The following is a 26,316-nucleotide window of genomic DNA, read 5'->3' on the forward strand; positions in this document are numbered from 1 at the left end:
TCATCCTCGTAGCCGTCGGATATCGAATATCCTTGTCCCCGATTTAGATTTGTAAATTTTTTTTTTTTGTAAAAAAATTATATTAAAAATTTGATTTAAAAAAAAGATTGATTGTTACACATTTATTTTTAACTACTTATATTGTGCATTTGTCTACAAAAATCATCAGGAAAAGAATATTAAATTATGTAAAAATTATAAAAAAATTAACAAATAATTAATAAAATTTTAATAATTCCATCATCAGGACGGGGTACAGGAATGTGTATGGGATGGGTAGTGGCATCCTTGTTCCCGACCCCGATTAAAAAAGTCGAATAATTCCCGAATCCATACCCGATCAACTCGAGTATTTTCCGTCAAAATCGGGACGGGTTTAGGTGAATACCCACGAGTACGAGTTTCATTGTCATGCCTACTAATGAGTTGACTATTGTGCATTATTTGAGCTAGAACCTATAAACAAATTCAAATACATATGAGTTGGGTGTTACACAATATTTGAGTTGTACCGGTTAAAAAATTGTTAAAATTTTCATGATAGAGTCATATATTTTTCTTATTGATCAACAATTATTACAACATTAAGTAACCATATCATATAATTAATATTGCTAAGATATGTTTTCATTGAGATAATAGTCTTTTCAAAATAATGGTATCTATTTTTGGAAAATAATTAAATCTTCCTATTTTTTGTTGTATAAGGAGTTTTTGCAAGGTTTGAGCTTAAACCATGAATATTTTTAAAACAAATATTACCTGTATATATTTAAATTTTTTTAACAAATGTTATTTCTATGCATTAATTTTAATATAAAATTTATAAATTTAATATATAGGACAAAACCTTATATATATTAGATTTTGTTAACTTTCACACTTAAATTTTATTTGTTTTAAATAAGTGAAGATAAGTGACGTGAACAAATGCCCCCACTAAATTTTTCAAACTTTTAATTATAATATATATGTATAATATTTTTTTAATAATTTAATATACAATTAAAAAATCAATTCATAATATAAGTGTTGTCCCCATAAATCTTCTTCTAGTCCCATTAGTCACACTTTCTAAAAAATTCCAATATTCTTGATCTCTTCCTTCTTTTTGCATATATATTTTACACATTATCCTAATAACTAATAAAAAAATCTTTTAGCTATTTTAAATCATCTTTAATTCCTTTATATTTATCTATATACTTAAATTTATAACAATCTAAACCTTTCAATCCATCATTATTTATTTTTATTTTTTAATTAAATTCCAATAGTTTCTTTTAAAAAATTATTATTTAAATATATATTTATTTATCATAAATTTTAATTATAATATAAGTGATATATCCTCTAATTATTAAGTGGTAAAGTAATTAATTGGATATACCTATTTTTATATAGAAGGAACAAAGTTGTTCTCTTACACAATGTGACATTTAACACATAAAAGGGAAAAAAAAACTTGATTGTTTATTTTGCTTTTAAATTAAAACAACACACTTCATCTCTACCCATTATTCCTAGCCATTGTTGGTACATTTACTTTCTTGCCAGCCACCTCGAAGGGTAGTGACCAAGTCTTGCAGCCTTCACACTTCTAACATCCTATATTAGACAAAGGAAAGTCCCCTACGCATCATGGATAATTGAAGCTAAATACTAACTATTATCCTTTTATATGATTTATTAATTGTTTTCTGCAAGAAGTAAAACCAAAGTGGCCTTAGCACCTAATTATACTTTTTTTGCAAAGATAGAAATTTGGCAATGCTAACCACTTGGATTGGTCTTGTTTTAAGAAGAATTTGAACACACATCATACCCATAATAGGATTTGATTCCAAGAATTATAAAGAACACTTCGATTGCTTTATACCTTTTTCGATTAAAAATGAAAACTAAAGAACAATACAAAACATTAACACAGCTCTTATTGTAAGCTGTATCAAAACCTTTTCCCAATTAACACAGCTTTGTTTGACAATTTTTGCTATGGCCGAACTGTAAGATGATGTTAACAATTTTTGCTACAACAGGATTGTAATAACTAGGTTGCTCCATGTAATGTAACTCCACAACAAAGCTTATGCATGGAATTAATCAACTGCTACTGGCTGCATGTTTTCAGCTTCTTGACGAAGCTCTTGGAACAGAACAGATGATAGGTATCGTTCACCGAAGCTTGGATGAACAGTCTGAGATTGAAGTCATCAATGGTTATCACAACATCAGCAACAAAGACAGAAAAGTTTGATGCCTAAAATTATAGTGCTAAGCATTTTATTTACAGAAATATATGATGATTAAGAAAAATGTGAAAATGAATGCAAAGTGTTGTTGTGTCTTGAGAATTTATACATCAGGCTAAGCCTTTAGCTTAGAGTTGTTTCAAGGAAAACTGTTCTTACCACAATAAGTTTGCCTTTGTTCTCAGGCAGCTGAGCCAATCTGAGTGCTGCAACTGTGTTAGCTCCAGATGATATCCCTACCTGAAAAAATTAGAAAGAAAAATAATTGCAAATTCAGAATTTGATTACCAATTTATGAATAGTCTGTTGTCAGTTAGTAAGGAATCATATGTAAATCCTAGGGTGAAATTCATGGTTAAATGATTGAAGCTTGAAATTTCTCATGCATTCATTGTTTAATTTTACAAAATTGTCCTTTGAAGATTACCATGAGTCCTTCCTTCAATGCCAACACCCTAGCCATGTTAACTGCATCTTCGCTGCTAACCTACCAAATAAGTTTCCCCAGACAGTTAGGAGAAGCAGCAAAAAGTTAAAATTTTCATGATAAATATCTATATAGAAGAATTAATATTCTGTACTTACTTCAAGAACTTTTTCCATAACATCCAGGTCCAATATGTCTGGTTTGAATCCAACCCCATTGCCAGTTATATGATGAGGACCTATATATAAAATGACAACATCAGAGTTTGCAATCAGTAAATAGAAGAAAGAGAGACCATAGTGATTATTTTGGTTACTTTAGATCCATATTTTAAGCCCCTTTTACATTTATACAATTTTTTCACTTCACCAATGCCATTTTAAAGACTGGTATGCTCATCCTTTTTAGTTTTACCATAGACTGCTTGGAAAACTGAAAAAATAGCATTCAAGAAGAAACTATGTACAAAATTATCATATAAAAAATCAAAGAAAAAAATAATTATCCTTACCAGGTTTACCACCATTCAGCACATTGCTTTCACTTGGCTCCACTCCATATATCTAATATAATCAAAAGCAGTTAACGGGTTTTAATAAGTGTATCTAACAGAACATTGTTCAGTTTGTACTTTGAATTGCGATATGTTGAACCTCACCTTAACATTAGGATTTTTGGATTTAAGATATTGTCCAACCCCAGAGACTGTGCCTCCACTACCTATTCCCATAACAAATATGTCAACTTGTCCATTTGTATCCTCCCATATCTCAGGACCTGTTGTTTCAAAATGCACCTATATCCCATTTGAAATCATTTTATAAATAAATGCACCATTGTAAAAGCCAAGCATTTATTTTAGAACTATAATCTAGTATTAAACTTAAGTACAATGAAGCATCACAAAAGCATAATACAAGCCTAGTTCTACTGATTTTTCTTTCTTGGTAGGAGATTTCAAACAGCAATAGTAATTTAGGTTCAGGTAACCTGAGTATTGGCAGGGTTTGAAAATTGTTGCAGCATGTGAGCATTTGGTGTGTTTTCCAAAAGTTCATAAGCCTTCTTTACTGTTCCTCCCATTCCTTTGGCTGGATCAGTGAGGATTAATTCAGCTCCAAATGCTCTCATGGTCACCCTTCTTTCCAAGCTTGTGTAAGAGGGCATGGTCAAAACCATCTTATATCCCTTCATGGCGGCCATAAATGCCATGCTGATACCCATATTGCCTGATGTAGGCTCTATCAAAGTTGTCTGCAACATAAAATAAGTTAACTATGAGCATCTACATGTGAATAACTAAGCAAAATAGTTGCCATATATCAAATCAGCTAACCTTTCCAGGAGTTATCAGATTCTTTTCCTCAGCATCTGTGATCATTGCATATGCTGGTCTGTAAAATCAAAAGAAAATAATTACAGTAGTTCTGTATTAATTTGAGTTTTGATTATCATTAAGAATAGCATGAAACCTAATCAAATGCAAAGTAGGAACAAAAGGAAAGTCAAATAGGAATGGAAATAAAGAGGAATTGACCTGTCTTTGATGCTGGCAGTAGGTTGCATCATCTCTTGCTTGACAGCAACATAAGCTCCACATCCTTCGGTGACTTTGTTAAGATAAACCAGTGGAGTCCTCCCAATGAGCTGAAAAATGAATAGTTCTACTTCAGATAAGAATTGAATAAGTAGTACCGGAATATATCCTCCAATAAGCAAAATGGTAAAATAAATAAATAAATAAATAAAATTAGAAATCTCTGTTACTCTGCAAAATGGTTTCTTCAAGTTTTGTATCATTTTGTGGTGTGCGAGAGAATAAGGTAAAAGAAAATATAAAACTTAGTAAACTGACAGGAAAAATTAGTGAAAACTCAAATATAGTTATCTCTTCAACATTTTCTTTTCTACGCGTGTACGTTTTATTAGTATTTTTTTTTTTTTTGGTTTCTCATAGATTTACTTCTTCTGAGGCAATCTGAAACTGTTGGATACTAAAGGTTACCTTTCTCAGTGGGAATTCAATCTTTTCACTATGTTGTGAACTAGGCGTTTTCACTATTCTCAACCCTTAAATTCTTAGTAATTTAGTATCATCATACAGCTGAATAATAAAATGGTCTCAACAAAATTCAAAACAGAATAACTGAGTTTTACGACAAAAATCACAATTTTGCAGCTGTAATTATCTCAATATCTATACCAAGAATTCCAGGAAGCTTTCCAAACCAACCTCTTTGGGAGAAAAAACCTTAATAAATCGATACCAAAATTATTTTCACTCTTGGCAGATGATGAAACAAATAAATAGGATAATACAGGGAAAATGAAAATCTGTTGTACACATGGCATGATATGAGTGATCAGAAACACAAGAAAGTAGAATCCATCGGGATGGAGCTACATTGACTGATTTAGTAAGAGACCAATCACCAAACCAACCATTCTCATTACTGGATCATAAATCATAATCATGCATGTAATAAAAAACAAGTAGAGAAACATGGAAAGTGAGTAATGAATACTACCTGAGAAACATGCTTCTTGATGTTGGTTCCAGGAAGGTCCTTAGGCAAATCTCTGATTCTCTGAGCAAGTGAAGGGGAATCAACAATGGCTGCTGTTGTTGTGGAGAACAACAGCCTCCCAGCATGTGAAGAAGAAGAACAAGACCTTTGCTTGAGGATGGTGCTCATGAGGGAAGCCATGAATTGAAAATTGATGATTTTGAATACCCCAAGGCTATGCAATGTATATATACATATATATGATTAGTTGGTTACTAGGCACTGATAATTAAATTATGCAATTTGATTAGGCATTATTGTGGTCCAAGCAAAGCAAGATTCCAATTTGGCTTTGAGAGGTATCAATGGATGACCAGATTTGATTCATGTCAGGGAATTATGGCTAAGTTCAATTCATTGACCAATTCTACCGTGGGAGACTAAATAACTTTCCCAAGGTGCCAAAGTGTTACATGCACCGTTAGATTTTAGTATTTTTCTATCTATGTTTCAAAAAGATTAAACTTTAATTGGGTAGGTGTGAAAGACAAAGTGGGAAAGAGAAAATAAGAAAAATCTTCAGCCATTCCTTTTTAAATGAGTATATCTAAGGGTTAACATTTGTTTCCCTCCGTAGAATTCCTCAAGTTCAATACATTATATATGTACTGTGTAACTTTTGGTGGTGTGAAAGACAGACATCTTTTGTGATTCTTTTTCAGCTTTTAAAAATTAAAATACCAAATAAATTTTGTTATTTGTATTTTTCTCCCGTTTCTATTACCTAAAAACAAAAATACATTCAAACACACTCTTCATTTTTATTGTAGGTGTGAAAAAAGGTTTTATTTAAAAAAAAAATCAATGATTTTTGTTTTTATCTCAAAACGAATTAATTTCTTTTAGTTTTAATGTGCACCATATGTGTATATATAAAGCAATCATTACGTATGTCTGCTGCGGCATTTACAAATTAAGTTCCAATTCGAATTAATTTATAGTAGTACCTTTTAATTGTCTACTTCAACTATCACTTAAAATAATATTTTCAACCATCATTTCAATTCTCATAAAAAAATTCTCAGATCATTTTGTGATTATTAAATATAAGTTTGATTTATAATTAAGATTTTTGGAATACACGTTCCAATGTAATCCAACGCATAAAAATAAAATAAAAATGAAAATAAGAGTTATGACTCTTTTTGCAAAAGTATTTTGTCTCAAACTTATTCTTTTAGGTGATTTTAAACATGTGCTAAGTTGTAATATTTAAGGATAAATTTATTATTAAATTAAGAAACTAATTTATTATTAAATTAAAAATAAGAATAAATTTATCACATTTTTATACATTTAAAAATTAAATTTCAATTTATCATTTTTAAAGATCGATTTATGATTATCTCACTTTGAAGAATAAAGTTAACTATTTATCTTGAATAATATTTGTGTGTTTGTGGTTAGTATCATGCATTTATCCAATGCCAATGAAACTAACGTGTGGTTGAGTGCATGTGACCATTGGTTTCGAGGTAGAGTCAGATTAAACTATGACTACTTAACGTTACATGGCAAACCATCATCTCTGTTCTTATATGCGTTTTCATTCATTCATCAACATACTCTCTTACGTGAGTTTGGATCGGTGGTCCTGCTTCTGCAGCAAGATATATACTACCTTAGGCTTTTATATAATTATTATAAAAACAAATATTTTCATCTTTTATAATTTATTGGATATAAATTTAATGGTGGACATTTTTGCCAGAGCCTTTCAAAACTTTAGATGAGTAAGCTCTTTTATTTTTTTGTATAAACTATATTAAGCATCATTTTATAAATCGAATTTTGTATATATTTGCATAAGTTCATTGTCATTGACTTAGTCTCTCTACACGCATGTATTTCAGTATATCCATAGTAGAATGTGGTGTTTAAAGTCCTTATTATGATTGGTGACAAAACAAAGAAGTTAAGTAATGGAATGCATGGGTTTTTTTTCTTTCAAGGAAAAAAAAATGTAGTTTTGTCACTTTTCTCATTATTTAGTTTTTTTCTTTTTAAAACTATTTTTTATAGGAACCTCTGTCATTGGTCACTTTGATTTGTATGTGTTAGTTTATTATTTGACAATTTTGACTTATTTCTGAAATTATATGAATTTGCCGGTTACTGTTGTAGGTGTCGCTTTTACATTTTTTTTTGTTGATACATTTAGAATTTTCTTTTGTCATTTAGTATGTATCACGGGCAATTTCATAGGATATTTTTAATATATATGCTTCTCGACTTTATGCAGGAACGAATTCAACTAATGAGAATCTTTAGTGAAGAGCTTTGTTAATAAAAAAATATGTCGGGATTTTACTTACAAAAATTTAGAGCTCAAATCAGAAATAATTTTTTAAACTAAATTATCTTCATTTATGTTTTACAATTTTCTATACTATTTCCAACCACTCCATGTATCCTTCTATGAAACAATATTCTCTCCATTAACATTTAGGCTCCATTATAATTGTAAAATTCAAAATTATCAATATTCCACTAAAAAATTACTATTAATTACTCAACTACACATAAGGGTACAATTGATTTTATTTTTTTGCACAATTACATATTAAAATTCTAAAAAACCAAAATTTTGAAACAAAAATAAAAAAAGTTAAAACATCCAAAGTTTTGGAATGGGGGGGAGTATTTTTTTTAAAATGATCAAATTATCTTTATTTATGTCATATAGAAAATCTGATCAAGTGCATTTCATGATTCAAATTATAGGAATAGATTCTCTCAAGTGAAAAAAAAAAAGACATTTGAGATTCTCAAGTGTTAAATGTCATCATTAATTCTTTTAAACCTTCATTTTATAATACAAATGTATTATATTAATAAAATTTAGTGAAGGGATAAGATCTCTCATCCCGTGATAATGTCACTGGAGAGGATCATTCCCTTCAAACTATATACCTTCTCAAATTTAAATAAATAAATAAAAAAACATCAAAAAGACAAGATTATTGTACCGTATCAAGAACATGGCTACAGCTACAGTTGAAAATTACTGCTACAAAATGTTTGTAAGGTTTATTTGATTAATATATGCTGCAGCAGGACTGTAACAGGTGCAGATCCACACAAGACCTCGACAAAGCATTCAAGGTGTATAGGAGTCCATGGCAAGCATTAATCAACCGGCACCGGCTTTATTCTTCCCAGCCTCATTCTAAAGCACTTTGAATAGAACATATGGCTGGCGTCGTTTCCAAAACATCTAATCTGAGATTCAATAAAGCAATAATTTTCACATCATTATTTTTTTACTGAAGTTTTCACATCATTATTAACCGAAAATTTTGCTACATAGAATTATAATTATAAGAAATTTATATAGATATGTAGGAAAATGAGCAGATAATTGAATATTTCATTGCATGGTATGTTTGAGCTTAAATAATAAGGCTGATGAAACTCGTTATGATTGATGATTAAGCCTTTATCCAACTGTTCTTACCTCAATAGGTTGCCTTTGTTTTCAGGCACATTAACCAGTTTTTGAGTGCAGCAACTATATTAGCTACCAATGAAATCTCTAGCAAAAAAACAAAGAAAAGGAAAAAGGAAAATTATGCATACATATTGTTGGGTCGTTTGGAATAATGAGCCATGAAAATCACACTAGTGGACTAGACATTAGATCCAACTCAAAACCTTAAAGTAAGTATGTGTATGGATGCTTATTGCTTACTACTTAGTACAACATGTTGCTTAACCTACCCATTTACATCCAATCTAGGACTTCTTACTCACTTGATGTTCCCATCAATATTCACTTATGTGTGAGACCCTCCATTTCATATATACCCCCCATCATGCCCGAGTTTGACCCTTCCATCTCATATGCTCCCATTATGTGGGAACCTTTTTCTTAAATCCACAAGTATGCAATGGGACTCTAGGAAACTTAGCCATGTCTTTTTTGGGTTAAAAAACGTGGCCATAGCCTAACTTGACGATGTCTTCTATTAGCCTCTTTTAGGTACTTTTTTGGCCCACTTTATACCTTGATACTTGAATTTTGTTGCAGTTCACTTAAACCAAATACTAATGCTTGTTATTATCGATGAGTAAACCATAAAAACTCTTGATATAGCTTCCTATGTATCATCGTTTCCTCATCCAATAGTGAATGTCATAATGTCACACAAAGAATCATCCCCTGGATTTGAATCTAACTTATGTTTAAAAACCTACATAAAAGAAACAGGAAAATGGGCAAAAACTCAGTCACTACACAACATTATATCAGGGAACTGAATCTCAGAACTCCCTGCAGAGTTTTCACAATAAAACTACTAAGCATAGAGGAAGGTATCAAATCAAAGCATTGATCAACATGGTTTGACTTGAATTTCAAGCTCAATGACATATGTCAAGACAGTGCAAAGAAAAATATTCAAGCAAACAAATAATAAACAACACCAACAAAGCCAAAGTTGGATTTACATGCAGCTATGCCTTAAAGTTAGATGCCAAAAATAACGAATCACACATGCACCTTTCATCCAAATAGATGTATAATTTCTGGATTTAATGCACAACCCCAAAAGAAGACAAGAATTAAACTTTCCTTTTGGGGAAATTAGACTAAAAATTCCACCTTTAATTTATGTTATTTAATTGCCCTCTTTGCTTCTTTATTACCACAACAGGTATGCTTTAGAGTCAAATAATAAGTTTGACCTCAGACCAATCTGAGGCTGAACATTTTAGTCTATGTGCAATTCCTTCTACCAATAGATGCACCTTAATATTATTGGTAAAGGAAAAGGGAAACAGGAAGTCATTACCATTGTGTAATCCACAAATATCTTCAAACATGTCAGCTAAGAAACCTTTAATAGTTCGTGAAATGCTTCTTGTGGTATATCAACAGAACCAACACGTTTCATTCGCTTCTTTCCTTCCTTTTGCTTCTCCAATAGCTTCCTTTTTCGAGTAATATCACCACCATAACACTTGGCAAGAACATTTTTCCTCATAGCGGAAATCCTACAATAAATGTGGAGAGTTTATGCTTGGCAATTGATGATCAGGGCATGTGAACAAATTGCTTAATTTTTCATCCTTTGTTTCTCTTAGAGGGCATTAAAATCCACCTATAAAAAGGCTATTGGAAGCTACTGGAATTAAAATGACTAAGATACTTAAAAATACCAATCAAGATTATTATTTTCATATCAGAAGCTAAAGATTGTACTCAACTGTCCCAAAAAGACAAATCAGCAAATACTTTAAACAGAAGCTTACGTCTCTCTTGCTATGATTTTTGACCCAATGGCGGCTTGTATGTTTACCTCGAACATTTGCCTGAACAAAATTTAGAGTTTTTTTGGATGAGTTTAAACTTAAGAAGAAGCATGAAAAAATACAATTGTTTCTTAAATAAAAAGACCTGTCTAAGACGCCCTTCAATTTCTCTGTCAGTTCACGCCCAACACGATATGCTTTTGCGCTATGAACTATGGTAGCCATTGCATCAACAGGTTGTCCATTCAAGAGAATATCCAGTTTCACCATATCAGCTTGTTGATAACTGTAATTACACCCATTGAATGCATTATAAGGTAGGAAGTAAGCCACACCAAACATACAAATTTATTTGCTTATACAATTTGATGGCATATGACAGCCAATAAATATAAAATAAATCACAAATTATTTATCACAAATCTACATTTACATGTACCAGATATTTGTTCCAAACTCTACATAGCACAGTACATCATCAATGAACCAAGGCAAATAGGAGTGGCTGCACAACAATAATCATGCACAAAGTTATCGGGTGAGAAAAAGGGGGCAGGGTACTTACTCTGAGTCCTCATAATCAAATGATGCATAGCCTGATGTTATGCTCTTCAATTCATTATAAAAGTCAACAACAATTTCTCTCAAAGGCAGGCGGTACTTCATGAATACCCGTTGACTGCAGAAGAGAAACTTAAAGGATTAGTGCATCAACCAAGGATAAGTTGATGGACAGACAAAAATCTATCAAAATTTATGTAATTTTTTGTGGATAATCATGCATAATAAGCATAATATACATTGATGGATATAGTAATCGAATGCAAACTCAAAAAAAAAATTACCTGTCGATGAATGAGTACTCCAACTGCTGACCCCTACGCTCAGAGACAAGGGTAATAACAGGTCCCACATACCTAAAAATTAAATCAGCAATAAATTAAGATAGCGAACATCAGGCTCTGGAGCAGTAAATCAATTATACTCAGGGTTGTACAAGAGCTTACTCACTAGGAATGATTATAGTAGCTAATACTGTAGGTTCCCAACAGGCTGTCACTTTATGCTTAGGATTAGAGGGTAATGAAGCGGGATTCTGAACTTCTAACTTGCTGAAAAGCACAGCTAGAAAATATTAGTAATACATAGTGGAATTAGCCTGACAAATACAAGTTTGTTATTTACCTTCCATCATGAAACTCAAATATATAAGGCACAGTAGGAACAGTTGATATAACATGAGCTCCATACTCCTGTTTACAGAAACATAATATTTATCACCAACACGCCATGCTTAAAGAATCCGGAAAAAACTTAAGTTCTTAGAACAATAAATGAATTTTCCAAACATATGGCATCCATATAAATTTTGCCCATTCCAAGAGATATTGAATTCACAATGCCGATGAAGCAAGCATACATACAGTTAAAAAATCTGAAGGCATTCCATTTTCCAAAATATATCTCCACCATCAGTTTAAAGTCATCATTTGGTTACCATACAGTAATGTATTACCTGTTCAAGCCGTTGATGAAAAACATCCATGTGCAGAAGGCCTAAAAACCCACACCTGAGAGAACATAATTAGAAACATAAATTATTCAAGATGAAACTAAATGTTTCAATTTTTCACAGAACCAAATTCTCATTTCATTCTTTTAGTAATAGATACCAGACCTGAACCCCAGACCTAGAGCAGTGCTAGTTTCTTTAGCAATAGAGACACTGGCATCATTGCATGTCAGCCTCTCTATTGCATGATTTAGAGCTTCAAAATCAGATCCATCAGCTGGATAAAGGCCAGAGAACACCATATGTTTTGCTGGCTTGAAGCCTACAGTTTAAAGTTATAAAATGATTCAAAAACAAAACATTTAGGACCAAGAAATGTACCCATATATTCACCAAAAAAAGATGAGGAAAGAAATGGACCCATATATACTGAAAATAATAACATTCTTGTACACATGGAGAAAGAAAGAACAATATAATATCACATCAGCTTAATCATTTAGGCATTGTTTTTTACAGGAAAAGTAATAATGGTCAAGCAATGAAATTAACTCATTCTATTTTCAGTATGTCCATTACCTAGTACTTAACTACCTAGTACCTACAAGAGCTGAAAATGTAAATGAGCTACACATGATTCAAGAGATTCTATGCAGCAAAGAGCAGTATGAATAGTCTACATGCATGGATCTGAGTTGTCTGACTATACCTGGAAGAGGCTCTACAGTACTTCGAGTATGATAAATTGTATCACCAACACGTGCCTCTTTAGTTGAACGCATGCCACTTACAACATAACCAACTTGTCCAGTAAGCAAGATTCCAGTAGGTGTAAGTTCAGGATGCATGATGCCTATATCTGAAGCTTCATATGACTGACCAGTAGCTGCAGAAGAAATCTTATCCCCCTTGCGCAGGACACCATCAACAACAGCAACATGACATATTACCCCTTTGTATTCATCGTAATATGAATCAAGCAAAAGCATGCGTAAAGGAGAATCACTCCTCCCAGGAGGGGCAGGTATGCGCTCTATGACTGCTGGAAGGATTTGCTGAAGACCCTCTCCAGTTTTAGCAGATGTTAGCAGCACATCACTTGGGTCAAGATCAAACATTGATTTCAATTGGGCTTTAACGCGATCAGGATCAGCAGTTGGCTGGTCAATCTTGTTTATGACAGGAACAATTGTTAGGTTAGACTCAAAGGCAAGGTAAAAGTTAGCAACAGTTTGTGCTTGGACTCCCTGAGCAGCATCGACAACCAAAAGCACACCCTGACAAGCTGCCAGTGACCTGGACACCTCATAACTAAAGTCAACATGTCCAGGAGTGTCAATAAGATTCAGCAAGAACTTAGGTGACTCCTTTCCATCACTGCAATCATCACCATTTACACCGTGCTTATAAAACATTGTTGCTGTCTGGGCTTTAACTGTGATTCCTCTTTCTCTCTCCACCTAAGACATTATAAACTTCACTAACTAAGCAACACATGACAAAAACATATAATAATAAAAAACAAGAAATATAATGCATTCCACTAAAATTTTAATTTTCTTTAGTTCAGTTTACATAAATTGTCAGTGTAAATATTTTTTACAATATCAATCAATCTGAAATTATCATATATAGGTTTCAGAGTAATTAACCGTTAACAACTATACCAAACTCAGAAATCAACTACTTAATGAAGGTGTAAAAAACATTTTATTTACACTATCAGTGTATTAAAATTAAATTATTTTTTTGAGTTTAATCGCCATTGGTCAATGTAAACTTTTAACCAAGCAGTTTCACACTTTCAACCAATCAGTACATTTTATTTACACTATCAGTGTATTAAAATTAAAGCAGTTTCACACTAAGGTAGTTAATCATGGCAGTGTGATTTAATGACATTTTACATTGTGATTTTTTTGGTTCAACCACTGTAATTAGGGCCTTTGGTTCCCCGGTGGGACTCCGAGGTATCCCCACAAGCTTCAATCCTTTGGGTTGACTATGGGACTAATCCTCGGTCTAGGTCACACTTAAAGTTCCTCGCCTCTCTACAAGAGTGTATTCGGCGGGGAGGTTCGATCCCCCACAAACTCAGCATGTATTGCCAACTGAGCTACACGATTGGGTTATTACATTGTGATTGAATGACATCTTACATTTTCAGTGCATAAATTGTTTATTTTTCCATCTCTTCAACCAACCGACTGTTTATTTCTACCTCATATAGCTAACCAAACACTTTCTCAATTATTTTTTTTGGACAATACCCACTTCACCTAACATTGCTAAAAAGCATACCCAGATGAAAAAATTGAAATTTCCAGCAACAAAGAGTACCTGCAGTTTATCAAGATACTGGGGTTGGCCGTGGCCTTTCTTAATGGTTCCAGTGAGTTCTAGAAGCCGATCAGCGAGTGTGGACTTGCCATGATCAACGTGTGCAATGATTGAGAAGTTTCTAACGAGCTCTTTTGGATATTGGCTCAAATCTATGGTGCTTTTCTCTCTCGTGGTGCTGTTTTGGCGTGTCTGGGAACACAACAGTGCACGCGTCACAGAAAAACGTTCATGGGTTATTCTGTTCGTTAATGGATTGAAATTGAAATTGGAATTGCACAACAACGATAGGTAATTCGATTGCCTTAGGGTTTTGGAAGCTTTGCTCAGATAACCCATATTTCTGGGTCTTGGGGAAAATGCGGTATGCAGAACAACTGCAGAACAACGTAGGAGAAAACCATGAGATGTGCTTGATTTCTTTGAGAACGACGTCGTTTTGGATCAAAATATATGGATATTGGACTGGGCTTCCTTGAGAACATGAGGGGCTTTGCTAGGTGCACCAGACATATTTCTTGTGCACCCAGCATTAAAATAAAATTCCAAAAATGCCTTTAAAGGTTTTTTGTTTTTATGAATTACATAATCAGTATATCTCATAGGATTATGTGATCGATAAGTGTTTTTTTTAAAATAATTCAAAAATATGTTTTTTTAATTTATTAATAAATTAATTTTTTAATAGTAATTTTTTTTTATTTATAAAAGATATATGGATTAAATAATTCGTATGAGTTATATCAAAATTAATTGTCACAAAATTTATTATTTAAATTTACATGCACATGCGCATTAAATATATATAAGAAATTTTAGTGTTACATATAGCAACATTATTTATTTTATAATATAATTGGTCTATTAACTCAGTTGGTTAGAACGTCGTGTTAATAACATCCATACGGCTTACGGATTGGGCTCATATGAATCAGTTAATCTATAACCCTTTTATGGAAAGGCAATATGGGAAGATCACAAAATTGCTGATGATTGCTGGGTGTATCAGCAATTTTGCTGGGTGTACATAGCAATACCCAACCAGGAGTTATGTTAAGGGGAATTGTTTTTCACACCCTTTTACTTATGCACTCCTTCTGCTGTTTAAATAGTAGTTTTTTTCCTTTCTAAAAATATCTCCTTATCAGAAATTAATTTCTTGAACATATTTTTGTAATTAAAAAATATTTAAGAATACATTTAATACATTTTGAAATTTAGTGTATGGAGAATCAATTCAATATTTGGATTCTTAATTCCCTAGTCCTTACTAAGAAGTGTGTGTTTGAATTACATTTTAAAAAATAAACTTTCCTTGAACTTTATTTTGTAAACTTAAGTTTAGTTAAAAGTAGGTTTAATATAATTTAATTTATGTTTGAAACTTTCTACGTTCAATGGAAAAGTAGGTGAAGAGTAGTTTTAGGGGTATATTAGATTAAGATTTCAAAAGACTTTTATTCATAAAAAAGTCTTGTGGTATTTAATCAAGATTTTTAAATAATATAAATAAGTTTTGTGGTATCTAATTAAGAATTTTAAATTTTTTTAAGGAATGCAACAAAATTTGGTGGTATTTAATTAGGATTTTTTTATGACTTTTAAAAAGTCTTCTAGAATTCAAAAAATATACAAATTTCGATAGATTATTTTTGAAGAAGATTTTAATGGATTTCATCAAACTTTTTAATATAAAACATCTATCGAACAATCTCACCCAATCATTTGAGATTTTGCTAGACTTTTTTCTTTCTTTTTCTATTGGTTATTAGACATTTTTTCTCTCATCACACATACACTATTCTCTCTTTAGTATTTTTCAACATACGCATGTCATATATATTTCTCTTATTCTTTTAGAATAAAAAAATGTCAAATATATTTCTTCCCTTTGCACTTTTCCTTTTTTGCCTTATGTGCTAAGACTTACTGTGTTCTCCTTATACTTGGTAGTCCATCACCTACTCGACGCAATATTTTTGTGATTGTTATCCTTAATTTTGTCATCCCCACAACTCATTAACCCTCCTATCAATTTTTCATCCTCCCTACTCTCTTCGAGTATATGTTTATTATTGCACTCCATTTAAACATGTCATTAAATTTATCATGAAATAATTATAGTAATTAAAAAAACAAAAAAAAAACTAATGTATAATTTTAAATCTAGATTGTTCAAATCCAAAAGTGAGAATGAGAAGATGTTATTACAAGAAAAGTTAATACAAACAGACATAAAGCTAGAATCAATATAGATATTAAAAGATTAAAAAATTATATTGGTTTTACTATTCTTTTACTCAAACCTCATTATTTCTTTTTTTTTTCACTAACTTTTGTAATTTGAATGTGTTTTTAAAAATTCATAAAATCATTTCAAATCTTATAAATTTATAAAGTCTTTTCAAATCTTTTAAATTCTTATAATATAAGTTCATTAAAATTCAAATTATCATAAAAGTCTTATAAAAAAATCTGATAAGTCATAATATTCTTACATAATCTTCAAAATCCACAAGATTTTTTTATATTAAAATAATCTTTTAAAATCTTAATTCAATACATCCCCCTTAGACTCGATCTTTATTTGAATAAAAATTATGCTCAATTGCACTATGAAAACGAGTTGCCAAACATGCATGCACAACTTTTTATGAGGGATGAACTTTAGTTTGGATGATCAAATATCAAACCAAACACATCTTTAACATGTTGTTTAACTAGTCCATTATGACTATTTGCATCCAATGTGAGACATTTTACTTGCATACAACATTTCCTCAAGTGTGAGACTCTCTCTATCTCATATACTTTCACTAAAGTAAGAGTTTGACCCTTCCATCTTTTATGCTCCCATCATATTGGAGTATTTTTCTTTTGCCCATGAGTATGTGATGGTGACACTAATTATATTGATGTTAGCTACTATCCATTAATGTTGTCCAACTTCTACATTGTTAAGAAAACTGTTGATACAAGGATGCTTACATAGATGCATCACCAATTTTGTTATGTTTCAATACTTGCTTGAGTTAGTCACCTAATCACACTATTGCTCTAATACCATTATTAGAAAAACTTCATACACATAAGATTAATGATAGGTAGACACAAGCAACTCGTACAATAATTGATCATTTCCAAAATCTCTCTCTCACAAACAACAATTACAAGCAAATGAAACATTTCAAAGAGTGTGTAGTTATTGACTTAAAGATACATAATGAAATTCAAGGCTATAATCAGTTGGGGATCAATCACACACATGATTCAATTTTTTCGGCGAATTTTACTACGGAAAGGTACATATTTTGAACGAAAGAGATCCCTTGTAGCTTCATCTTCCCACTTCAAATTACGCCACCAATTTTTTTGTCCATTGATGTGCTTCAGACTGTTCCTTGCACTACTGGAATCAAAAGGGAGCTTTAGCAGCCTTGGACAATCTGCCACACAGATCTCCTTGAGACAAGGAAATCGCAATACTTGTGAGCATATGCTCCTTAACTTTGGTAGAGAATCTAGATCAACAATTTCAAGACTCGAAAAAACATTTACTGCATGTCCAAATTCTTCACCTATGACTTCTTCCAATGAGGGACAATTGTATAATCTAAGGAGCTGAAGGCTTGGAGCACAAGTGAGCCAATTCAAGTTGAACATGCCACACCCTTCAAGGGATAACTCACGAAGATTAACAGTATAATTATGCTCAGTAAGCTTCGAACTCATTGGAATACACTCAGACATAGAATCATGCGATGGAGACTCCTTTTTCATGTCAGAAACTAAACTTGGAGATGAAGAAATTGATATGGACAAAACCTCTAGATGTTGCATTTTTCTCAATAATGAGAATAATATAACATGTGGCATTGAATTGAAATGAGAAATTACTCTCAGATGTCTAATGAATCTTTGTAATTTGGGAGATTTCTGTAATACTTGCATAGAAGAAAAGCAAAAGAGAGCAATGCTTATGTCTTGAAGGAATTCCAAGCATTCCAATTCTTGCAACAAAACAGTTTCCTCAGGCTCCCTTAAGTCAGGAAGAATGCATTGATCTTCCCAAGGTAATTTGCTAAACACTTGCAATGACAACAAACTTGATATCAAACTCCTCGGGAAGACAATCCTATTGCAAATATAATTTAGCAGCAAGCACCTCAACTTTTTCAATTTCTGGAGCTCCCTTGGCAATTCTTGTATATCAGTACCTGATATATCCAAATGCTGCAAGTTAACTAACTCCCCAATACTTGCAGGTAGTTCTTTTAATCTTTTATTACCTGACAAGTCTAACACTCCAAGAGTGTTTGCAGTCAGAAAGATCTCATTAGGAAAGTTTGTTAGCTCGGTATTTCTGACAATCATAGTTGAGAGATTTGAGCAATCTGGTTTTCCTGAGAAGGTTTGAATGCTAGGTCCCCAGAGTGATACTATCTCTACTTCTTTCCACTTTGCAGGATTATATGCTTCAGCTGAACTGCTGCTTGCACCATCTTTCACCAAAAACCTGGTGTTGGATCCATGATCACATGCTAGCCACAAAGCCATGTCTCTGATCACATCATGCATCTTAATCCTGTTTTCTCTCTCGCTGTCCTCCAACAAACAAGCAAACTTCAAGCTTGCTATGATTTCTTCTCCTTGATTACGTGCTTCGTAGACATCATCACCAAATTCAGCTAAGAGACCTTCCCCAATCCACAGTTGAATGAGTTCATCTTCTCTAATATCATAGTCCTCAGGGAAGATGGAACAGTACAAGAAACAAGACTTGTGTATGGCACTTGGCAAACTGTCATAGCTAAATTCAAGCAAACAATAGACATCTTTAACCATACCTGAAAATTTTGATGGATAATTCTTCAAAGTTCGTATTGCTCGTTTCCATTCAGGGAGAGACTTTCTAGCCATAGGTCTTCCAACAGTGATAAGAGCCAGTGGAAGTCCCTCACACCCCTTGGCCATAATTTGAGCCAAATGAAATATTTCAGGATGAGAGTTGAGAGTTTCTTCACCCACTTTCTCTTTGAACAATTCAAATGCTGCCTTTGGTGCTAAACATTCTACTTTGATACATCTGTTGGCTTCCATGTACCTGCAAACCTCCATGGATCGCGTTGTGAATATCACTTTAGATCCGTTGTTCGTATCAGGAAGAGGAATCCCCAACTTCAGAAGATCTATGCGCTCCCATAAATCATCTAGCAGCAACACAAACTTCTTCCTTTTCAAGATGTTGTATAAAACAATAGCTCTCTCATTAATGGCCTTACCAACCCATTTACCATCGGGAACTTTTAATTTTTCCAGTATGCTTTGTTGAACATTCCCTACATCTGCTTCTTTAGACACCACAACCCAAACGACCACATCATAGAATGCTGTGGGAAGGAACTCATTATTGAACTTTTTGAGCAGGGTTGTCTTTCCTACACCCCCCATCCCATACAAGCCAATAACTCCAACATGATTGTCATCAAAACATGCACCAAGTTCATCAAAGGTTGATTCTAGACCTACTGTGGCCTCTAGAGGTATTTCATCTACCAAAGCATGTGGCATTTCCTGAGCCACTACATCAAAATGCCCTTTATCAATTAGTTCACGAATCTCGCCAATTTTTTGAGCTATAACCCTTCCCATCCAGCAGCTAGTTGGAAAATTCCCGGGACAGAAACTTCCCAAACATCTACTATGCGTTTCTTGAACTTGAGAAACTTTCTGCTGAATAGCTTCGACTTCCCTTTGCATGGCTTCAACTTTATCCAACCAATCATTCACTTCATTCAGACGCCTCAGGTACTGTGCCTCAGCCACTTCAACCCTCACACTCACATCAATCCAAACACCTCGAAGGTCAGATGCTATGTCCCTCAAACAAGAAAGGTTCTCTTCAAACTCGCGGACGCAGGCACAACAGTCCCACATGCGAATTATGAGCTCCAACACTGGCCCTATGAAATCCATCATGGCTAGATTGAACTTTTAGGAAAAGAAAAGTGACAAAGAACACAAGAGGCTTGTTTGTGAAACAAAACAAGTGGAGCACGGAAATTCAGATAGCTCCTGTTTGGCCTTTATATTATGCAATCCCAAAGCAAACAAAAAGATGCTGCCAACAACAACCTTGTGGCGTGTTAGCAACCAAACAGAGACAACAATGGCTCTAAGAGACTGAATCAATGTTAAGAAAGAGGAAAGAGGAAAGAGGAAAGAAGAACACTATGTCATTGTAGTGTGCTCCCTCGTTGAAGTCTAGGATTTCTAGGAAACTTGGACATGCCTTTTATAGGTTCAAAAACGTGGCCAAAGCCTAACTTGACGATGTCTTCTAAGTTCTACGAACCTATGTTGTACCTTGACACTTGGATTCAAGTGTGGTCCAACAGTAGGTGAAGTTGAGCATTAGCTCTTTGAATTCTAGTTCACTTAAACCAAATTCTAATGCTTGTTAAGTTGTTATTATCAATGAGTAAACCATAAAAACTCTTGTTAAAGCTATCTCTGTCTCATAGTTTCCTCCACCTATATTGTCGTGATGTTACACGAAAATATAATCATCCCTTGAATTTGAATCTAGTTCAAAAAGTGTGACAAGTGAGAAATACACCATTGATTTAAAGACATGTAGCAAAAAATTCTTTACACATATGTCAGATTTATCTGTGATGGTACCGTGCCACAAATTCTTTGCAGACATGTAGCCAAAAGTACCTGTAATGTAAGTATTACCTTAGTTTAACTGATAAAAATTCAGTGCAGCGAGTACGCTCATAAAATAAACTAAAATAAAAGTTTAATTATTTATTTAATCTTTATAATTAAATAGTTGTAACAACTTTTCCTTTTAATCCATATAGTTTAAAACTTTTCATTTTTGTTCGTTACAATTTTCTTCCCTTTTGTCCTTTCCATCCAAAATTGGCTAATGTCATTTGAGATGAGTGTAGATTAAATGAGTTAAGAATCAATTGGTAAAAAAAGTTGTAATGATAGGATCAAAATATGACGTTTTAAATTATATAGACTTGAAAAGAAAATCGTTATAACTATAGGATAAAAAAGTTACAACCATAGGAATCAAGATGAAATGTTTTAATTATAAGGAATAAAAGAAAAAATTTGTTGTATTTTTTATCATTCGAAAAACTAAAAAACAAGAACAAAAGTCTCAAGAGTATCTCCAATAAAAGATCAAAAAAGATCAAGATTTGTGATCTTAGTTAACTTTTTTATGGGCCCTGTGTTGCCACATAATTCTAAAGATTTTTCCAATTTTTTGTTTCAACAGACGATCAAGCTTTGTGATCTTAAACCACTTTTTGTAGATCCCATAAGGGATCCACCTTCTAATATTTATTTACCATTTATTTTAAAATAAATAAAAAACAATTAATTATATAATTTTTAACGATGAAAAAAAATTCAAAAATATTTTTTTAATAATTAAAATATTTATTCATCAAGATAATTTAAACTTACGGTAATACATATCAGTGATAAAAAAAAATACACACATTCACATTGAGCAATAAAAATTAACATTCAATGTCGAGAGATCTCTTCAAAAATATGATCGTAATCAATATCAATGTTATCATTATATGTATTTCGTTTGTCTTTAACAATTAACATAATGCATGTCAACATTATGCTCCTCATGATACCCGTATGCCAATTACGTGATGGACAACATATCATTGCAAATCGAGATTTGAGCACACCAAATGCTCTCTTCACATCCTTTCTTGCCCCTTCTTGACATTTTACAAGTAACTTTCTTTTCTCTCCTTATGGCATTGAGATGGTCTTTACAAATGTGGCCCAATCAGGATAAATGTCATATGTAAAATAGTATCCCATATTATGAGATTCCATTAATTGTAAATTGCATTAGAGGAGCTCGGTCTTGTAAAACATCATTAAACATGAGTGATTGGTTTAACATGTTAATGCTATTGTCTAAACCTCCGAAATATGCATGTCAAATCCATAAGTCTTGTGATGCGACGACTTCAAGTATTATTGTGGGTTTCCAATGATCACCTCTACGATATTGATCTTGTCATGAAACTAAATACTTTTTCATTCCCAATGCATACAATCAATAGAACCTAACATACCTAGAAACTCACGTGTCTCTTCAATTATTAGTAGGCGATTGATGTCATTAGTGTTAGGTCTTCTCAGATACTCATCTCCATGCTAGAGATCATGCCCCGCTCTCCAACAACAAACCTTTGCAAGATCAATTCTTACATTTAAGATCAAGGTGTAAGAACTCCTATTGGAAATGCTCTAAGGCATAACATGAAGAGTGATTCAAGTGTTCGACAAGAGCATCATAGTAAGAGGTGTTGAGTATTGTTTCATGATATCTAACTTAACAAATGAGAAATAACCTCTTATAGTCATAAAGTCTACACAACTATTACTCTCCGGCAGAGTGTGACAAATCTAAAATCTTCAATCTCTACCAATGAGACTCTGGATATGATTAATCAACAGAGAATGCACATGATAATTGTTGACTTCATCCTTTAGGAGATCTACTGGAAGTTGAGAATCAGTCTCACATATTAGTTGACGAATACCATGATTCCAAGACAATTGGATGTCTTGCCGAATTTTTTTTAGTATTAAATGTCAAAAGTAAGTTGTCAATGAATGTCACATAATATTAGGCACCAAAAACATTAATTTTTTTAATTTTATGTACATGAAAAGTGAAAGAAATTTTTTTAGAGGATCAAAATCATGCTTTTTTTTCATAATTAAAAACATATTTATGTTTATTAATTTTGACTAAATTATTATTTTAATTTTTTATGAGGGCGAGCCCTAGTGCAGCGGTAAAGTTGTGCCTTGGTGACTTATTGGTCATGGGTTCGAATCCGGAAACAGCCTCTTTGCATATGCAAGGGTAAGAACATCCCTCCCCCATTTAATTTTTTACCCATAATTTTAACCTTCTTATTCTTTTTTAGCGATTTTGCTCTTCTATTTAAAAATAAAAATAAAAAATCCGCAATTTAATCTCAGTTGTCTTTTCCCTAAATTATGGTATGCCAGTTGATAGCCTATGCAGCAACAAAATCACAAACTCAAAGCCTAAACACATTTCATTCCCAAAAAACTCACTCACGAGAGTGCATCATTCCTCATTTGATCCTCTCTTCCCCCATGACCTTCCAACCAGTCCCCACTCTCCTTCTCCTTCTCCTCCTCGCGTCCGCAAATTCCCATTTTGCCCTCGCCGGAAAGCGCAAGGTTCACATCCCCGACGAGTTGGACGACGTGTTCGACGACGAGGAGGACGACGCGTGGCGAGAATGGGGCAAGAAACCCGAACCCCCTTTCCCTTCCTCCGATATCTCCAAGCTCGATCCCTCGCAGATCCAGCAGGAGATGATGAAGCGCCACGCCGGACCCGTCATCGGATTCGTCAAGCTCCGGCCAGGGTCTCGCCGTACTCCGGTGAGGACCGGACATTGTTGTCATTTTCGTTGACAAAAATAGCCTGTGCCCAACTCCCCCTTTTTTTTTTGTTTTTTGAATTTTTTTAGTTAAATTTGTGATCTTTTGTGATTTTGATGATACCCATAGTTATGGCATATAACAATGGGTTGAGTTGAAGTTTTATTTTTGCTCATGCCCAGTATTATGGCATAATGGAGTTGGGTTAAAATTGTGATTTTGCTCATAGCCTGTTCTTTTGTTTGTTTGTTTGTTTGTTTTCTTTTTTTAAAAAGTACTATGGTAATGAAAGTTGAGCTCGAATTTGAATTGGAGTAGTGGGTTTTTTGGGTTTTATGAATATGGCTAATGGGTTTTGGTGAGTGCATTAGCCCATACCTGTTTAAGTTTATTTATTTATTCGAGCTCGAATTTAACTGCGCTTCTGGTCTCATAGCGGGTTTGAAGTTCGGATCAAAGAGGAGGGTTGTGTTAGATTCTCAGTAGTTAACGAGTCAAAGAAAAACTTCCCAAACATGGATTACCGTTGCCAATCACAGACTAGGTGTGAATAATATGCCTGAGAATTTGGTCTTTAACCCAATGACGTCTTGTGATTCATGCAGTTGAGAATTAGGGATGAGGCTTTTGTAGTTGTTGTTGTACTTGAGCTCAAATTTAAATTTAAATTGTGATTTTTCTCCGTGCTTGTTGGATTTTGGATTGGGGTTTGCTTCCCTTGTTTTGTAATGTGGAAGTAAATAGAGTGAGAGTAATGGGGTATTGATTGTTCAGCGATTAGGGATTGAGTTAACAAATGTTGCTTAAGCTTTGTGTGTGTTTCAGCCAATGCAGAAACTATGCTTTCTGATGTGAATGTGGATATCCTCTGCGCTTTGTTCTTGGGATAGTTTAAGTTGGTTCACTGGTTTGTGATAAATTTAGTTTGAGATTATTATTTGGAAAATGTCCAATTATAGAACTCTGAAGTTTAGTTTGAGAACAGGGATAAATTGGACTTTTCCCATATAGTTTCTATTTATTGTCAGTGGTTTATTTGTCAGAGTTTAATTTATATACACGATCAGTATACAATACACTATTTTAGATAGACATCCAATATGAATTTATTTTATCATTGCATGATATTAATGAATAGACTGATGTGATGAAGTAGTCAAATCTTATTGGATGTTTGGGGAAACATGTTTTGCATGGATAGAGTATATAAATTAAACTCTATTTATTTCACCAAAAAAAAAACTATTTATGATATGTTGTTAAATTGTCGACTGGGCCCCTAGCATACTGCTCAATCAATATATTAAAGATTAAGAGCAGTCGGAGAGGATCTTGAGATTTTGATCTGTACTTGATGTCCAATAATTTGTTTTATGATGTATAGAGGTTTCTACTTTGAACTTCTGGGTGAATATTGAGTAATGAGTACCATAATCATTTTCCATGATTTATTTTAGGACATGGTAGCTGAATTTGCAATGAAATGGACACATGTTCTGAGAACTGGAGCTGTTGGAGTAAGGTTTATGGGTGTTGATCTGAATACAATTATGTTTAACTTGGAAAGCATCAAAGACTTGGAAGAGGTATGGCTTGCCCAGTTTTAATTTCTTTTTAAATATAAAGAATGAAAAATAGAAGAATCAGCTTGGCCTTTTAATTTTGACTACCCACTATCTGCTGTTATGTTCTTAACCCGCCTTTCCAGTTTAAAGTAAACTGTGTTGAATTTCAATTGATGAACTTTACCTTTCATTTCTCCTTTGTATTGAAAAATCTAGCTTTAGGTTCATCCTAGACTAGAGTAAATAATAAATTTTGTGTGCCATTAGTTTATGATGCTTTCTGTTGATATGGTCTCATGCTTATATCATGTCAACAGTTGAAGGAATTTGTCTTGGACCAATCAGAGGCATATGAGATCAAAATGGGGGATCAATTTTTTCGAAGATCTGGAGATCCACCTCTTGATGAAGTTATTGAGAAGTACAATAGTGAGAAAGCCAAAGCAGATAATGCTGATTCAGAGGAAATTGATCCGAATGTTAAAACAGAGTTGTAATTAAACGGTATATAGACATAAACTATGTTTGGTTTTGCGTCAGTTTTAGGAAAATTGTGTCAAATTTCCATGTTAACAGTGAAGCAACTTCATATAATTTTTCACTTTTCCACGTTTTTCATGCACATTATGTGTTATCAACGCAACACCGAACATTCTAATAATTCTCTAGAAGTTGACATGAAGTAATTGTGTCCCTTCTTCCTTCTCTTTTAATTAAAGTTATGAACTGCTTCTAAATGCTATGGAAGTAGTAATCACTTTGCTGCATTTAGCAAGACCATAGAACCACTTCTTGATGGGAGAAATTTTGGATAAAAAGAAATTGAAATTACTGCAAATTTTATTTTCTTGACCAAATTGTCATTGCTAAGGGCAAGCCTTGGCACAATGATTATTAGGTTGTGCCTTGTGAC

General features: G+C 33.1%; 4 protein-coding genes across 6 annotated transcripts; 1 reads left to right on the forward strand and 3 right to left on the reverse strand.

Annotated features, from left to right (window-relative positions):
* Nucleotides 1–1,822: 1,822 nt before the first annotated feature.
* LOC114425218 (bifunctional L-3-cyanoalanine synthase/cysteine synthase 1, mitochondrial) lies at nucleotides 1,823–5,567 on the reverse strand. Its single transcript, XM_028392040.1, has 10 exons — nucleotides 5,208–5,567; nucleotides 4,217–4,326; nucleotides 4,016–4,073; nucleotides 3,670–3,933; nucleotides 3,338–3,475; nucleotides 3,191–3,242; nucleotides 2,838–2,917; nucleotides 2,680–2,739; nucleotides 2,412–2,492; nucleotides 1,823–2,198 (listed from the first exon to the last, which is right to left on the reverse strand). Exons 1-10 carry the CDS (start codon nucleotides 5,385–5,387, stop codon nucleotides 2,100–2,102), a joined length of 1,122 nt encoding a protein of 373 aa, XP_028247841.1. The 5' UTR covers nucleotides 5,388–5,567; the 3' UTR covers nucleotides 1,823–2,099.
* Nucleotides 5,568–8,004: 2,437 nt separating this feature from the next.
* Nucleotides 8,005–14,760, reverse strand: LOC114425219 (translation factor GUF1 homolog, mitochondrial). 3 transcript variants are annotated; one of them, XR_003669206.1, is made up of 13 exons: nucleotides 14,353–14,760; nucleotides 12,722–13,472; nucleotides 12,178–12,334; nucleotides 12,016–12,070; nucleotides 11,685–11,752; nucleotides 11,507–11,611; nucleotides 11,345–11,416; nucleotides 11,065–11,178; nucleotides 10,645–10,785; nucleotides 10,500–10,559; nucleotides 10,040–10,241; nucleotides 8,704–8,781; nucleotides 8,005–8,468 (listed from the first exon to the last, which is right to left on the reverse strand). XR_003669206.1 is itself a non-coding variant. In XM_028392041.1 (12 exons), the coding sequence occupies exons 1-11, from the start codon at nucleotides 14,689–14,691 to the stop codon at nucleotides 10,076–10,078; spliced, it is 2,028 nt and encodes a 675-aa protein (XP_028247842.1). In that variant the 5' UTR covers nucleotides 14,692–14,760; the 3' UTR covers nucleotides 8,005–8,468; nucleotides 10,040–10,075. The 3 variants fall into 3 exon arrangements, 1 of the variants encoding a protein (XP_028247842.1); XR_003669205.1 differs by having other exon boundaries at nucleotides 8,704–9,439; XM_028392041.1 differs by lacking the exon at nucleotides 8,704–8,781.
* Nucleotides 14,761–17,622: 2,862 nt separating this feature from the next.
* LOC114368547 (probable disease resistance protein At5g63020) lies at nucleotides 17,623–20,328 on the reverse strand. Its single transcript, XM_028325770.1, has one exon. The coding sequence runs from the start codon at nucleotides 20,326–20,328 to the stop codon at nucleotides 17,623–17,625; it is 2,706 nt and encodes a 901-aa protein (XP_028181571.1).
* Nucleotides 20,329–23,395: 3,067 nt separating this feature from the next.
* On the forward strand, nucleotides 23,396–26,085 carry LOC114425435. The gene is made up of 3 exons (XM_028392366.1): nucleotides 23,396–23,838; nucleotides 25,296–25,424; nucleotides 25,721–26,085. Exons 1-3 carry the CDS (start codon nucleotides 23,422–23,424, stop codon nucleotides 25,898–25,900), a joined length of 726 nt encoding a protein of 241 aa, XP_028248167.1. The 5' UTR covers nucleotides 23,396–23,421; the 3' UTR covers nucleotides 25,901–26,085.
* The last annotated feature ends 231 nt before the right edge of the window (nucleotides 26,086–26,316 follow it).

Source organism: Glycine soja, chromosome 9, assembly GCF_004193775.1.
Source record: "Glycine soja cultivar W05 chromosome 9, ASM419377v2, whole genome shotgun sequence".
Lineage (NCBI taxonomy): Eukaryota > Viridiplantae > Streptophyta > Magnoliopsida > Fabales > Fabaceae > Glycine > Glycine soja.

Coding starts and splice junctions, on each gene's coding strand:
- LOC114368547 (XM_028325770.1), bottom strand. CDS start 20,328: ATGGATTTCATAGGGCCAGTGTTGGAGCTCATAATTCGCATGTGGGAC.
- LOC114425219 (XM_028392041.1), bottom strand. CDS start 14,691: ATGGGTTATCTGAGCAAAGCTTCCAAAACCCTAAGGCAATCGAATTAC. Junction 11,753..12,015: donor TTCATCAACGGCTTGAACAG/GTAATACATTAC, acceptor TTCTGTAAACAG/GAGTATGGAGCTCATGTTAT. Junction 11,417..11,506: donor ACTATAATCATTCCTAGTGA/GTAAGCTCTTGT, acceptor TTTAATTTTTAG/GTATGTGGGACCTGTTATTA.
- LOC114425435 (XM_028392366.1), top strand. CDS start 23,422: ATGGTATGCCAGTTGATAGCCTATGCAGCAACAAAATCACAAACTCAA. Junction 23,839..25,295: donor CAGGGTCTCGCCGTACTCCG/GTGAGGACCGGA, acceptor GATTTATTTTAG/GACATGGTAGCTGAATTTGC. Junction 25,425..25,720: donor GCATCAAAGACTTGGAAGAG/GTATGGCTTGCC, acceptor TCATGTCAACAG/TTGAAGGAATTTGTCTTGGA.
- LOC114425218 (XM_028392040.1), bottom strand. CDS start 5,387: ATGGCTTCCCTCATGAGCACCATCCTCAAGCAAAGGTCTTGTTCTTCT. Junction 3,476..3,669: donor CAAACCCTGCCAATACTCAG/GTTACCTGAACC, acceptor AATGGGATATAG/GTGCATTTTGAAACAACAGG. Junction 2,493..2,679: donor CATTGAAGGAAGGACTCATG/GTAATCTTCAAA, acceptor TAATTTTTTCAG/GTAGGGATATCATCTGGAGC.